At 43.0% G+C, this 14,880-nt stretch overlaps 1 protein-coding gene across 1 annotated transcript in view; it reads right to left on the minus strand.

Moving 5' to 3' along the window:
* Positions 1-14,880, minus strand: part of COL22A1 (collagen type XXII alpha 1 chain) — a 229,512-nt gene that overhangs the window by 84,746 nt on the left and 129,886 nt on the right. Inside the window, exons 18-23 of the mRNA XM_074577898.1 lie at positions 13,300-13,353; positions 11,189-11,242; positions 9,424-9,459; positions 7,151-7,180; positions 6,199-6,252; positions 5,225-5,278 (exon numbers count right to left, since the gene is read on the minus strand). Coding sequence (XP_074433999.1) covers positions 5,225-5,278; positions 6,199-6,252; positions 7,151-7,180; positions 9,424-9,459; positions 11,189-11,242; positions 13,300-13,353 — 282 coding nt within the window. The remainder of the gene's footprint in view (positions 1-5,224; positions 5,279-6,198; positions 6,253-7,150; positions 7,181-9,423; positions 9,460-11,188; positions 11,243-13,299; positions 13,354-14,880) is intronic.

The following is a 14,880-nucleotide window of genomic DNA, read 5'->3' on the forward strand; positions in this document are numbered from 1 at the left end:
AAACTGAAGAGCAGAATCAAAGCACTTCAGCTCTCTTCAATTTCACAGAACAAAGGGGAGGACAGGGAGAGAGAAAAAAACACAAAACCACCCTAAAATGAAACCAGACTCTCCGCGTTCTACCCCTTTTTCAGGCAGTTTTAGTAAAATCAGAGAGACAGTATTGTCTGTTGCTCAAGGTCTTACGGGGCAGATGAGAACAGCAAAGCTTCTTTCTTCCCACTGTGTGCTCTTGAGATGAGAGTATCGTTGTCAAAATGTAGACATCAGGTGCCAGGCACTTGGAAGCAGCTGGCTAATAAAATGAACATAACCCAGTTGCCTGGTTCAGGTTGGAATTGTTACCTCCTGCCCCCAGACAGAATCAAAGGATAGACGTGAATTTTCAGATTAGCAGTTCAGCAGGTGAACGAAGGAGACTGTGCGCATTTTTTCTGTGCCCATAAAACACTTCAAACCCGCAAATAAAGCAGGCTAACAGGGGAGTGCTTTTAAATGCCCGAAAGTCGATCTGTCTTCCCAGCTTATGCTCTTCTTAGTCTGTTTCCACTACTGGGACACTCCCCAGAATGTAAGCAGCCCTACAATTAGCTTTCCGTGTTAAAGAACTATGTCTGTAAGTGTGCGTTATTGTAATTACATCAAAAAAACACACTCCATATTGGAGCTCCTTGGAATGGGCTGCAGGAGGGAGAGGTTCATATACAGCAAGCTTAGTTTATGGTAAATTTGGCAATCAGGTCTCTTATAATGCCATCCGCTTTTTCTAGAGCAAAACACGCCTTCACTCTCTGCCCCCAAACACGTCTGCTTTCATTCTTTTCTAAATATCACATTCTTCAGTCATCTCAGAAGCCTTTATTTTTCTAATGCCAACCAGGGTCCTGTAATGTCTTCTTCAGTCTGTCCACTGCTCCCTCAGACCCCATCCTCCTGCACAGTAGCAAATCCCAGCCTCTGGGCACACTTTCCGCGAGTCACCAGCAACCTTTCTGCTTTTGAGAACAGCTGTGAATATGCTGCTCTCTTGTCCTCAACTTCTGGAAAGTTCGTCTGAGAGTAACACTGTGGCGTTCTAAACCGCTTGGAAGTGACCTGCTGGGTATGGCTGGGCTATATCTGAAGTTCTCAATGCTTGCAGACAGCAAGGCTGGTTTGGTGGCAAGTCCTCAAAAGGCAACAGAGACATAGAATAGAATCATAGAATCATTAGCCTTTCTACCCTTAAGCAGATCAACACACCCACCCAACCTAGAGTCATCTGCAAACTTACTGAGAGTGCACACGATCCCGTTGTCCAGGTCATCGATAAAGATATTAAAGAACTGGCCTCAGTACTGAGCACTGGTTCTTGGTCTTAAGAATGGTCTTAAGCAATCTGTAATATGGTCTTAAGCAGTCTGTAATATCAAGGCCAGAAGAAGCCCTGGGCCACCAGGCAGGGCTTCTTCACCCCACTTGGTCATTCAGCGATACTTGTACCACACATTAGCAGAAGACAAAGACTTTGCAACTGCTCCAAGAAATGTACAGTCTAAGCAGAGGTGATCGAAAAATTTTTATGCAAGTATAATGAATGCATTTAAATGAAAGATTAAGCTTGCATTAGCCATATTAAGAAACTGAACTGACACTTTCTTTACTATAACACAAATGGTGACTCTATGAAGGATATGTCTTCTTTACTGGCAACTGTACTATCCCATGCACTGCTTTATTTCTTCGGCAATAACAGGAACAGCAACTTCAGGTTAAAAGAATATCATACTTCCTCTTTTCCTAGAAATTTTCCCAAAATGTATGACCCTCTTCCTGCCAGCCAAACTGTCACTAGGGTATTTGGCACAATATGTCATCTTCTATGAAATCTTCACACTGCGTTGGTGGCTCCTGCATCGTATTTCTAACACTAGCCAACTCTGTCTCTGTTCTCGCACAGCTCAGGATCCTTCACGTCCAGTAGACTGTGTTATGGGAAATGAATTCCTCTATGAAATGGTTCCAAACACATCTTTAGTCCATTAGTAGCTTGTGCCAGCTGCATTACAACTAACTAAAGCACTGCAGGCTTCTAAGAACTCCCGACAAATGGTCATATCTGCATCCCTCTGTCAGAATAGGGGCTCTGTGCATGTGCTGACTTAATTTACATCTTAGTTTAGGACCACAAAGCAAAACTGAGGTTGAATCATACTACAAAGCAGTTACTGTTTTATATCAGCCCCTTTGCAGCATAAGACTTGAGAGGGTCCTGAAGTCAATCTTGCATTGCAATCTGTCCCTGAGGTTATAAGATACTAGTGCAGAATAAAGTACCTCAGGAATCAAATTTTCAGGACATATAAATCATACCTTGAAACCCCACTCCTATAAAATAGCAGAGGGACCAGCCAAGTAGAGGGTTAATGATTTTCTTCTGTTCTGCACAGGTCTGCTAACGACACTGAAAAGAAGTCTCAAATCTGCCTCTAGCATTGTCTGATTTTTCTGTCCTTACCACAGTGAAGAAGGCTACATCTCTGCTAAATGCAATGGGCCTGGGCTCCATCTGCAAAGAGCACAGGAGCTTGTGTTCATGCACCTGAACTCTCCTTCTCACTAAAGATGGCCTTTATTATCCAGCCTGCCAGATACAGGCACCCCGTAACGGAGGGACATTTATGGGAGACAACTACTTGGGGTGACCCAAATGTGTGCTGGGGAGAATCCTTAGTGATAAACAGGTCCACGCTCACACCACTGCTCTGCCTGTTTGGTTTGCTCACATGCTTGTATAGCCTTACACTCCTACCCCTATTTACAGGGGACGCAGAGGCGAAGGGATATTATGTGTGTCATACAACAAGCCAAGGCTGGAGCTACAAATGAAACTAAGGCTTCATAGAATCATAGAATTGTTTTGGTTAGAAGAGACCTTTAAGATCAAGTTCAACTGTTAACCTAACGCTGCAAAGTTACCACTAAACCATGTCCCTCAGTACTACATCTGCACATCTTTTAAACACCTCTAGGGATGGCGATTCCATCACTTCCCTGGGCAGCCTGTTCCAATGCTTGACAACCCTTTCAGTGAAGAAATTTTTTCGTAATATCCAGTCTAAACCTCCCCTGGAGCAACTTGAGGCAGTTTCCCCTCGTCCTATCGCTCGTTACTTGAGAGCAGAGACCGAATCCCACCTCACAAAACCTCCTTTCAGGGAGCTATAGAGAGCTTGTCTCCTCTCAGCCTCCTTTTCTCCAGACTAAACAACCCCAGCTGCCTCAGCTGCTCCTTATAAGACTTGTTCTCCAGACCCCTCACCAGCTTCATTGCCCTTCCCTGGACCCACTCCAGCACCTCAATGTCTTTCTTGTAGTGAGGGGCCCAAAACTGAACACAGCACTTGAGGTGTGGCCTCACCAGTGCCAAGTAGAGGGGGACAATCACTTCCCTAAACCGCTATCCCATCCATGTCCTCAACACCGGGCTGCACTGCTAGAGCCTTCTTGTTTGGGTGTGCGCAAGAGGGTTCACTGCAGCCTGAGCTGTGCCTTCATCCAGTCATTTAAAGCTAGACTCAAACAAATATTTGAGGAGACTTCTGCTCTTGGCATTTTAACTCCTAAGCCTGTCTAGAGATGTGTTTTCTGCAGCCAAATTTATGTAAGATGGTAATCAATGACTGGATTTATATTTGTGCTTTGTCAAGAACTGTACTAATGGTGAATCAGTAGTATCTGCTAATCTGTTCTCTCTCCCACATGTAGGTTTTCCATGTAGATCCACCAAACCCAGGACTTTGATTCATCTCAGGTATTCAGTCATTGAATAATGGTCTTTAATTAAAAAAAATGTATCTATCAACCTAAGATGCCTGGTGACTAATAAAGACCCTTAGGAGAAGAAATCTAACTAGCTAGACACAACAGAGTCTAGGGAAACATTCAAAGACAGTGTGGATCAAATTACATCGCTAATCAAATGATCATTAGCAGGAGCATTTTTTGTCCTGTTGCAGATCCTGATAGATCACTGTGCTTTCCCTAGCTAATACACTCTATTAATCTTATTCAAGAAACAACATTTCACAGCAGGCTTTAAAACGAGGACAATTCAGAACTTGTCAACTCCTAAGTAAAGCACAGCGCAGTTATTTGCTAAGGTGAGAAGTTGATATTTTCTGAAGGCTGGAAAAGTACAAGAAAGCAAGTAAACACCCTTTTCCACTGTGGCATTAACACAAGACTGCATGCCCCATCTTCTGAAGAAGAAGATTCCTAAAAGCCAAGCTTACAGCTCCATTTAATATCATGCGATTCAATGGAAAGTGCATAGAAAAAAGCATACCAAGGAATATATTTCTTCCCTGTATTGTCCTTTGCCCATAAACCTCCCATGCTCACAAGCAGCTCTTCCACATTCACTCTTTAACAGCACTGGTGCTGACCCAAGTGCAAAGCATTACAGGCAACCCGCACAACCTCCTCTATGGATTAAGCTATTGATCTCTGTGACTACCTAAAAAAGTAACCCATCAAACACCAGTACTGAGACTGAAGTGTCCACAGTGTCCACTCCACAAAGGTTGAACAGGTTATCCATTATCTAGTGGGATGTTCTTAACATGAATGGGCTGAAGCAAGGAAAAGAAGGCTCGGAGCATTCAGGTGATCTGAATCAGGCCCACTGTGAGGTTTACTTTTTATCAGTACTTGAATATTTCAAGACATAACTCTGAGTCAGAGAAAATCCAATATTTTTTTTTTAGCAAGAGGAAACTATCTAAGCTCCTGGTGGAGAATGGTACACCAGCTCCCATTTTGTGGGAGCTTCTGTTTGAGTACAAACAGAACAGAAAGTAAGAAGTATTGCAAGTGTCTTTGCATTTATTTCGCTTCCAGGACAATAGCATTTCTCTGAATTTTCAGCTTCTCCATGTTACTAGTGGCTCTACATGCTCAGAGTCATACCAATAATCCTCTTGGCAGCAAGGAGCAGACACAAAGACAGGAGAGCAAATGACAAGAAAGAAACTTTCCTAGGGTCCCACAGGGCACTGCATATGATCTGCAGACTCAAGAGGTACTGAAAGTTGCTGGACCATAAAAAAGGAATAGAGGAAAGGATCGGGGCCTCCAGGATCCTTAAATAAGTAGAAAAGTATATGTAGAGTGGGTCAAACCTTATCGAGCAAAGCTGTCCCCAGCCTCTTGAGACTTACATTAAATAAAAACGGCAACTCACCCTTTGACCTGGTAAACCAGGGACTCCAGGCTTGCCTTCCAGACCAGCCTCTCCCTTTAAAAATGAAAAGTTTTATAAAGTTAACAGAGTAAGAAAAGCTAATGAAATGAACTATATAACCATTTCCTAGCTGCTTTGTGCTACTGTAACTGCAGGGCTACCTAGACAACTCTTACCTGATAATTATGTTGTCCTGTGAGCAGAAGAGAATAAGAAAACAGGATAGAGAAAAGTGACAATGCCCTGATTAAACACAGAGCACACAACTATATTTAAATTACATAATTAAAACCAGATTTACCTAAGTAACGCATCTTCACAATGCCATCAAATTTACAATACCCAATCAACAGTGAAACACAACAAACAATTCAAAAGCGAGGAAATACAGAGTACTTGCAAATGAGGCAGCAGTGACAGCCCGAACTGAGATATCCTGCCGAGTTGGGTTATAAAACATAACTAGAATAAGCTACGTTCAAGTCATGTCTAAATTGTGGCAAAAATTGCGTTGTAGCACAAGCACACATACCCAACTCTTATTTTTTATCCACAAAATATTTTAGTTAGGACCTTGTGGCATAAAGTCAACCTCTTTCACAGCAACCGTTCTCTGACCTTCGTTACATGATAGCTGCCAAGTTACCAGTGAGTGCCTCTCTGAGAGGTGCTGAACGCCCATGCGGCTCTTCAGGACACCAGAAACAGAAAAGCAATCAGGTCCTGCATGACAACAGCCCTGAGGCAAAGTCTGGCGCTGTGCAATGACTGCCCATGTCCTGGGTGCCACCTCCATATGCTCGGAGCGGCCATCCACAGCAGGAGACCTTCTCTCAGCAGTGAAGAAAACAGGAGGCTGGGGGCACTGTTTAAGATCTTAGTACCTGAATAATGCATAAGATTTTGCATGCGTGCCTCACAGCAGCCTGAGTTCCAGTTTTTGGAAATTTCAAGCGGTGAGAGAGAGAACTTACCGGAGGTCCAGGAAGTCCAGGTTGGCCTTGTGGTCCTCGTGGCCCAGGCTCTCCCTACAGAAATGTTTTTTTTTTTTAAAAAAAAGCATTAAAGTCTCCGTATGAAAAATTGTATGGGCACATTTTTCGTGTTGGCCATCTGTGCAGGACCTATACCACCCCTTTCCTCGTAGGTCCCAAAGACCCAGTGCAGAGACCAGCTGGTTTTCTCCTTAATCCTTTGGCTACTTGAATTATCAGCACTCATTAGACTGCACACAGACTGATCCACCCACGCTCAGCAGGCATTTATCCATAACTGGCTCCTTGTTTTTTCAAAGGCAGTAACTCTACCAAAGACAGTGGGCTATCCTGCATATTCCAGTGAAACCCTGTGGGTTGGGGTTCAGTGGTGGAGAAAAGCAATTCTTGCAAAAACGTCTTCCACAGGCATTTCCCCTGAGCCAGCACAGCTGTGAAGGGCTTTAAAGTATCCTTTATAAGATGCATATCGTTATATTCAATAAAATTAAAATACAACTTACACACCCACCATCAGAAAATAAAATTTAAATATGTTTTACTTATATGTGGGACTAACAGACTGAAGCAACTGGCATCTTTTCCCTATTTGAGTGCCCATATTTAAAGACTAACTCAACATAAAACTCAAATACACTTTAACTTTTATATTGACACATCCCTGGACTTAAAGAATTGTGTAGCTGACTGTCTTTGATTTATACTTCTCATTTATGTTACATTCACTACACCTGAAAAGGACATTGCCCTTTTTCGTTTCTTATTTATTTTCTCCACTGTCTGTAGGAAAACTTGTTTCTTGATGGCCTGACAATGCTTCTATCCGCCTTAATTTTGAAGCATAATTTTGAAGCAAAATCTAATCTAACAGCCCATTGAACTACATAAAAGCATCCTTGCAAGGGAAGAATAGATCTTGAATCTCACTTACCTGCTCTCCTTTTAGGCCTTCAGTAGGCACCTGCAATAAAAATGCGGAGTCATAAAGGAGAAAAAGAGGGAAGCCAACACAGGAGGTGCCAGTGGTGTGATGGTCCCCCACAGTGTAATTTTTTCTCCTCGGCATTCCCCCAAGACTCACACTAACTGCTACAGCTCCTCAAACCCTACTTTCTATTTAAACAGCTCGGGCTGACACAAGGTTTGCTCACTCAGTTACCCGCGGCGTGATTCGTGTGGCTGTACAAACAGTGAGAGTTTAATTCACTAGCTCATCGTTATAAATAAGTTAGTAGATTCCCCAGCTCTTGTCTTATTTTAATTTCCAAAGTCGCATCGAATGAAGAAGGCATCATGTAAATAGCAGGCTGACTTTTAGCGTGTGCATGATTCAGAACGTCGTTTGGCTCCTGGATGCAAGCCACCGTGGCTGTGACTGACAGCTCTCAGTCTTCTCAGCCTGTTCTCCACCCACCTCCTGGAACACCAGGCTCATTTTCAGGTTTTATACCTATCTTTCGAAGTCTCTTGGCAACTGCTGTCACACCACTAATTTCACAATGAAGCAGGACAGTAAAAGGCTCGGACCCAAACAGGGTTTTTTCAGAGCTCTCTCTTCCTGCTTTGATTTCTACCACATTCTGGGTAAGGGAAATTGCCTGCTGACTCTCTCAGGATTACCAGGGAGCTTCTCATTCTTGTCTTCAGGACCCAGTCCTTCTTTGGCACAGTGTGACAGCTAGTGTTGCTGGTATCACTGGCCCTTTAATGCTCTCCACCGACAGTCCAAGAGTGCTGTTTCCTAGTTTTAATCCTTTTTTTTTTTGAAAGTTAAAGGGATACTCCCAAACTACTTTGTTACCAGCCCCTGCAGAACTCAGTTCTAGACCTCTCCTCTGCATACTTCTCAGTTAATCTTTCTCCATTCACTTGGAGATGACCTCTTCATACAGACAGTACTAATCTCTGGACATCCTTATGTCCCTGCTAGTGCCTCTGGGGTCACTGAAGGCAGTGATGAAGAGAGAGGGATGCACAAAGACATGTAAATCCAATGCCACAAGAAAGATAACCTCCCCCTCTCTTATTTTCTCTGTTCTCTTTTTTATCACTGCTTTCCTGATTCCAGCACATCAGGTCCCAGCTGCCTCATATTCCACCAAGACTTTTTCAGATATAAGCCAAGGAAAGACCATTCCCCCTTATCAGAAATTGCCTTTTTCTTCTCTCATCCCAACCCTTACATCCAGCCAACGACAAAGGTACTCAGTAATTCAACTCAATTCTTTTATAACTTTCTCAGGCTCTATTTTCCAAAAGACACTAGGCATCGACTCAACAACTGTCCTGAAAACCACACGGTCCTGTTACAGTATTGCTCTCTCTGATGCACCTGAGGCAATGGCTTCATTGCCTCTTCAAGTCCTTGTCCTGGTTTCATCTGGGATAGAGTAAATTTTCATCTTAGTCGCTGGCGAAGAGCTGCATTTTGGATTTAGGATGAGAATAATGTTGACAACACACTGATGTTTTAGTTGCTGCTGAGCAGTGCTTACACTAAGTCAAGGACTTTTCAGCTTCTCACACCGCCCCGCCAGCAAGTAGGCTGGGGGTGCACAAGAAGTTGGGAGGGGACACAGCCGGGACAGCTGACCCCAACTGCCCAAAGGGATGTTCCATACCGTGTGTTGTCATGCTCAGCATATAAAGCTGGTGGAAGAAGGAGGAAGGGGGAACGTTCAGAGTTATGACATTCGTCTTCCCAAGTAACCATTACATGTGATGGAGCCCTGCTTTCCTGGAGATGGCTGAACGCCTGCCTGCCGAGGGGAAGGAAAGAATTCCTTGTTTTGCTTTGCTTGCGTGCACAGCTTTTCCTTTACTTATTAAACTGTCTTTATCTCAACCCACGAGCTTTCTCACTTTTACTCTTCTGTTCTCTCGCCCATCCCACCATCAGGGACTGAGCAAGCGGCCCTGTGGGGCTGGGTTGCCAGCTGGGGTTAAACAACAACAGCCCTGATCTTCACATTTCAAAATTTCCCAGAATTGTGGCAGTGCATCTCCTTGTTAGAATCCATCACCTGCCTTCTTCCAAAATCTTCACTGCCTTAAACTTTACTCTTTTTTTTGAAAAAACATTTAAGAACATCTCCCATTTAGTAAAGTCCTCCCACCCCCAAATTCCACCTTCTCGTCTCATTCAATAATGCATGAGAAACTTGCGAAACAATGTTTGAGAAAGCTAAAAAAAAAATATCTTACTGAAGAGCCAGGCAATCCTGGAAGTCCTGGTTCACCCTGCAGGGAAACATGAAAGAAAAAAAACAAAACCATAGCATAACACAGAACACAACATAGCGCAATACATAACATAACACAAAAGAAAAGCAAACCTCTGAGGATGTTTTCCAGCTGCTGTTGTACATTCTTATTTTCAATAGCATGCCATAAGTAATAGATATGAACATGCAATCCCAATTAACTCTCTTTTCTCTGCCCTGCAGACGAATACATGCAGGAACTGGTTGTGTTTTGTGTTACTGTGATGTTCTACATTGATTTTAATGACATTTAGTGACTTAAAATGAGTGATGCACTGGATGCACCATAACATTAAATTTGAGATTCAAAAATCTTATAATTGGTGTACACATACCACACTAATAAACCTGATTGATGCTCAGATCCCTAACAGACTCTGCAGGATGGATATTTAAGGGGCCAAAATGCTTTTGTTTGTTAATGAGAAAAAAAAACTTTGCAAAAAGATAAAAAGTGAGAAATGGTACCGTTTTCCCCAAGTCATTTTCTAAAGCAGAATCAAGCTATAAGTGTTTGCAGGACACTGAGATGCTACACCCTCTTTACGTGATTTATTTGTGTCTTGGCTATCCATTTGTTCCAGCCCATTTTTCTCCAGCAGTGTCCACCATTTATTATGCTTTAAGGCTAAGCATCCAGAAGGTATATCCTTTATTTTAGGTACAGATTAATACAAAAATTGTCATATAGCTTCCTTTTACACCCTATTAATTAATTACTTTTGTAGGTCTCTGAATAACCCAGCATATCTTTCATGCTCTTTCCTCTTAAGACAAGGTTAATCACTATTTGTTATTTTATTGTAATTTTTATTTATTTATTGTATTATTTATTGTAACTATATTTATGCCAGAAGGGACACATATCGGCTGTGCTGAAAGTAATGGAGCAAGAAGCTCAACATCTTCTGGAAGCACCAAATGCAGCAACTTGAGAGATATGGATGAAGTGTTATGAACTCAAGATTGCTCTCTACTGCACACGTGCTGGATCACAAAGATCTTGTCTCTTACCACCTCAGTGGATGTGCCCTGCACCTGTAGGAGCCAGAGCTGTTCAATCTGAGTAGGAAAGTAATGGGAAATAGAGAGATTTGCTTCCGATCTTTGATTCTTAGATAAGGAGGAGAAAAGGAGAAAAAAAATCCAGAATTGGGCATGCCTTCCCACTCATGCCAAAGCACTGGGTGGCAAATACCAAAATCACAATGTCACCTCTAGCAGAGCGGGAAACACAAGGCTGCCCTGGAAACACTAACTCTGTAAAATAATGAGGCCAAATTTGCTGCTGAGGGCAGTGAATAATTATTTTGCATGTAAGAGAGCTGGGCTCATTTGATTGGCACTTTCTGAATCCATTCTACATCTTCTGGCTCAGAAAATTGTCATCTACACAAACATATTGACATTTCTACCCACTTTTCTTAGGTGAGGAAGATTTCCTGAGCCAAACTACTCTCTCCTTCCTTCTATGAGGGTTAAACTGAGAGCGGAGGAGCTATAACCAGACACGATTTAACACGCGCACCCGTTTCAGACTGAAACAACATCAGAAAAGTGAAACATTTAAATGAATATAAGCTTCACTTGTACGCAAATGAGAGAAATATTAGGCCAACAGCCCTGATATTTCCAGCACTAGGGGCCCAAGGCAGAATTAAAAAATGTGTGCCCAAACCCTTCCCATGCATCCCATCCCAACTCACCTTTTCTCCTTTGGTCCCACTGGCCCCTGGAGGGCCCGGGCTGCCAGCAGGACCCTATAAACAGGTAAAATGGAGAGAAAAAAAAAAATTTTTTTTACATACTGCAGGTCATCAATTGCAAATCCCTTAAAGTACGGAAGAAACATAAGGCTGGAGGTTTGGCTATCGGCAGCATAAACAGTTATATCCCATTGCACTAGGGCAGGAGCTAATACAACACAGAAGGTGGCTGTGGCTCTGCTACGTAGGGAGGAAGGGGAATAAGGATGGAGATGCCACAGCAGCCACGATAACAGCAATCATCCAGTTTCAGCTGGTTCAGAGGGATTGCAGTTCAGGGAGTACCTCAGTGTCAAACACAAAATTTAGGATAAAATTCAGGCATGAAGATTTGCCCGCTGCTAGGTGTCTAGACATGAAAAAAGGCAACAAAAAAAAACTTCAGAAAAACCCAACTTCTGTAATAGGGTGTCACTTGGAGAAATTGTCCCCTAGAAGTAGTAAGCAATCAGCATCCGCCTTTACACGCCTCTGCAATTTCTCACGTCGTCCACATTTGTTGCAACTATAAACCAGTTCCCGTAAACAATGTAATGGGCATAGTGGACATAGTTCACTGTGATTCCAGTGCTGCATAGAGCAGCAGAAAACATTTCCATCTTATCAGGATGGTGATATACACAAACTAGACAAATACTTCCCAGTATAGGGTAAACGGTGGCTGAGGAGCAGAGGAGAGAGAAAGCAATCATTAACTGTCAAATCGCCCGTGGACAAGCAGAGAAAAATTTAGCACAATAATCTTTATCACCTCATGGAGACGAAGGTGTAGATTTAACAATGATTAAGATTGCTAATGACACTATACCTCCCCATCTAAATTCAAAAGACATGTCTGACATGACAAAAATACCTCCCAAGAAAATCAAATTGAAACGCCGGCTGCTAAAAGAGCAAGATCAAGGCACTCGGGCAGCTTGGGGCTGCCATGCTTGTAAAGCATGTTGAGGTGAGACCCCAGCAGCCGCTTTGTCTGTGTGAGCAGCAGGATCAACCACCTGAAGACAAACTGTCCTGATGGTTTGGTGTGCAGCTCCTCCACCTCTGCAACTGCAAAAACGTGCCTCCGAATCACAGAGTGACAGGACGGCAGGGGTTGGAAGAGATCTTCGGGGATCATCTAGTCCAACCCCCTGCCAGAGCAGGGTCACCCAGAGCAGGTTGCACAGGAACACGTCCAGGCGGGTTTGGAATGTCTCCAGAGATGGAGACTCCACCACCTCTCTGGGCAGCCTGTGCCAGGGCTCTGTTACTCTCAAAGCAAAGAAGCTTTTCCTCATGTTGAGATGGAATTTCCTGATGCTTTCCAGCGAGGGGAACAACAAGGGTTAGTGAATAGGATGCAGACGTAGCAGCCTGGAGGCTTCAGGCTCAAGGGTGACAACGATTAGCTGCGCGGCTTTTGGCAAATCACTTCTTAGCCTCTGCTTCTCACTCTGTCCTTTGCTGTTCAGACCAGAAGATCCTTGGCAGTAAAGGATGCCTCTCATTAGGTATCATACCCTGAGCAATGAAAAAAGTCTTGTGGGATCGGCAGATCACAGTTTTAGACAAAGCATTATCTGTCTAATCAGCAGGAATGTACTGGTCTTTCAGACCATTTTCTGTTTTCATCTTGTCTTAAAAATGTAAATACTTCCAAGCCTGCCTTATTGAAAACAAACCAAATATATTAAATCCAGTTCTCCCCCTTTCATGTTGTAGGAGGGAAAAAAACAACTTTATAAAAATCAGGCTTAAACAACTGCTTTTTTTATATGTTCTTCCTTATGTCTTTAATGAAAACTAAGAAAGACAAACATCTAACCTATCATGCTTAGAGGACTGGAATTTCTTTTAAGTGTATGTTGCGTTACAATTTAATTCTAAAACCACACAAACAAAAAAGGAAAACTGTGCCAAGAATGGTCCTTAGAATAAGTAGTACAAAAACTGCCGATGCAGAGGGGTCCTGCCATGACTCAGCAGCCACCCCGGATAAGACTCAGTCTCAGAACCAACTTCCACTCGTTCCTAAAAAAGCCTGCAGCCACTGAGTATTTACCACATACCTGTTTCCCCTCCACACCTGGCTTTCCAGGGAACCCATCTAGGCCTCGTTCTCCCTGGAGAAAGAAGAGAAAGAATCATGATAACTCAAATCTGTGGTGTTTAAGTCACCATTCTTCAAGAGATATCCATGTTATGCACTCAAAAAGTAAGGAATAAGGAGAGAAATTCAACCCAGCCCAATATAAAAAATGGCTAAAGTCCCCATATCTGTACTACAAGTTGCTGGGAGCCTCCATCCAGCAACAAGGAGGTGAACCACGTGTAGTCAGTAGGAAACTTTTGTTCTCTCGAACTTTGCTAACTTTTAGCACTTGTCTATCTAGAAAACTTAGCACCAAATACCGGGGATGTGAATTTAGAGATGAGAAGTGGTTGTGTGCCAGCTTTCCACGTAGGCATCCTTCCTTTGCCTGCTGAGGCAGCTTCACGTAAACTGGACAAAGTGCACCCGGAGAATATCAGCCCAGAATAGCTCTTACAAAAATAATGAATCCACTATCCCGCAACAGCTCATTTTTACCCAGTTAAGAAAAACCTTTCATTTTTCACCTTTGCTTTCCGTAACCTGGGGGAACAATTAATCTATTCCTATATGTCTTCAGAAACGGATAGTCCACAAAGTCCACAGGCGATTTATTCCACTACTTTATTTTTAATACCTGAAGATATGTTTTTTTCCCCTGTACCTAAACCTGACTTTTTCTTGCTACAGTTTCAGACTAGTATGTCTTTCCCTAACCCCCCACAGAGAACAGACTGTCCCCTTCATCTTTACAACAGCCTTTTATGTATCTGAAGACTTACAAAACTCTTCCTTCAAACTTTTCTAGACTAAAAAACCTCAATACTTTCAAATTTTCTTCATGGGCATGTTTTTCAGTCCTCTGATCATTTATGTTGCTCTCATTTGTGCACTGTCCAATTTTTCCATGTTGCCAGTGTAGCTAGGTGCCCGAAGCTGGACACAGCTGAGCCTAATTTTAGGCAGAAAGATTATTTCATGTTTTATAGAGTATTCTTCTGTTTAAGCCACAGAATAATGTTTATTTTACCCAAATTCCCTTCTGCAGGACAGCTTCTTAATTGGCTGTTTCCAACACGCAGCAGTGTGTAATTTGGTGTCCTACACATATGAAGCATCCTGCAGCTCCCCTTCTCAATGCCGTCTCCTGCTTTGGGGGATTTTGTTTTCAAGATCATTTTGAATTCATAAAATCATAGAATCATAGAATGTGTTGGGTTTGAAGGGACCCTTAAAGGTCACCTAGTCCAACCCCCCTGCATTAAGCAGGGACATCTTTAACTAGACCAGGTTGCTCAGAGACTCATCAAGCCTGGCCTTGAATGTCTCCAGGGATGGGGCCTCCACCACCTCTCTGGGCAACCTGTGCCAGTGTCTCACCACCCTCATTGGAAAGAACTTCTTTCTAATGTCTAATCTAAACCTGCCCTGCTCTAGTTTAAAACCATTGTCCCTCGTCCTATCGCTACATGCCTTTGCAAACAGCCCCTCCCCAGATTTCTTGTAGGCCCCCTTCAGGTACTGGAAGGGCCTCTAAGGTCTCCCTGGAGCCTTCTCT

This window comes from Larus michahellis, chromosome 2 (assembly GCF_964199755.1).
Source record: "Larus michahellis chromosome 2, bLarMic1.1, whole genome shotgun sequence".
NCBI lineage: Eukaryota > Metazoa > Chordata > Aves > Charadriiformes > Laridae > Larus > Larus michahellis.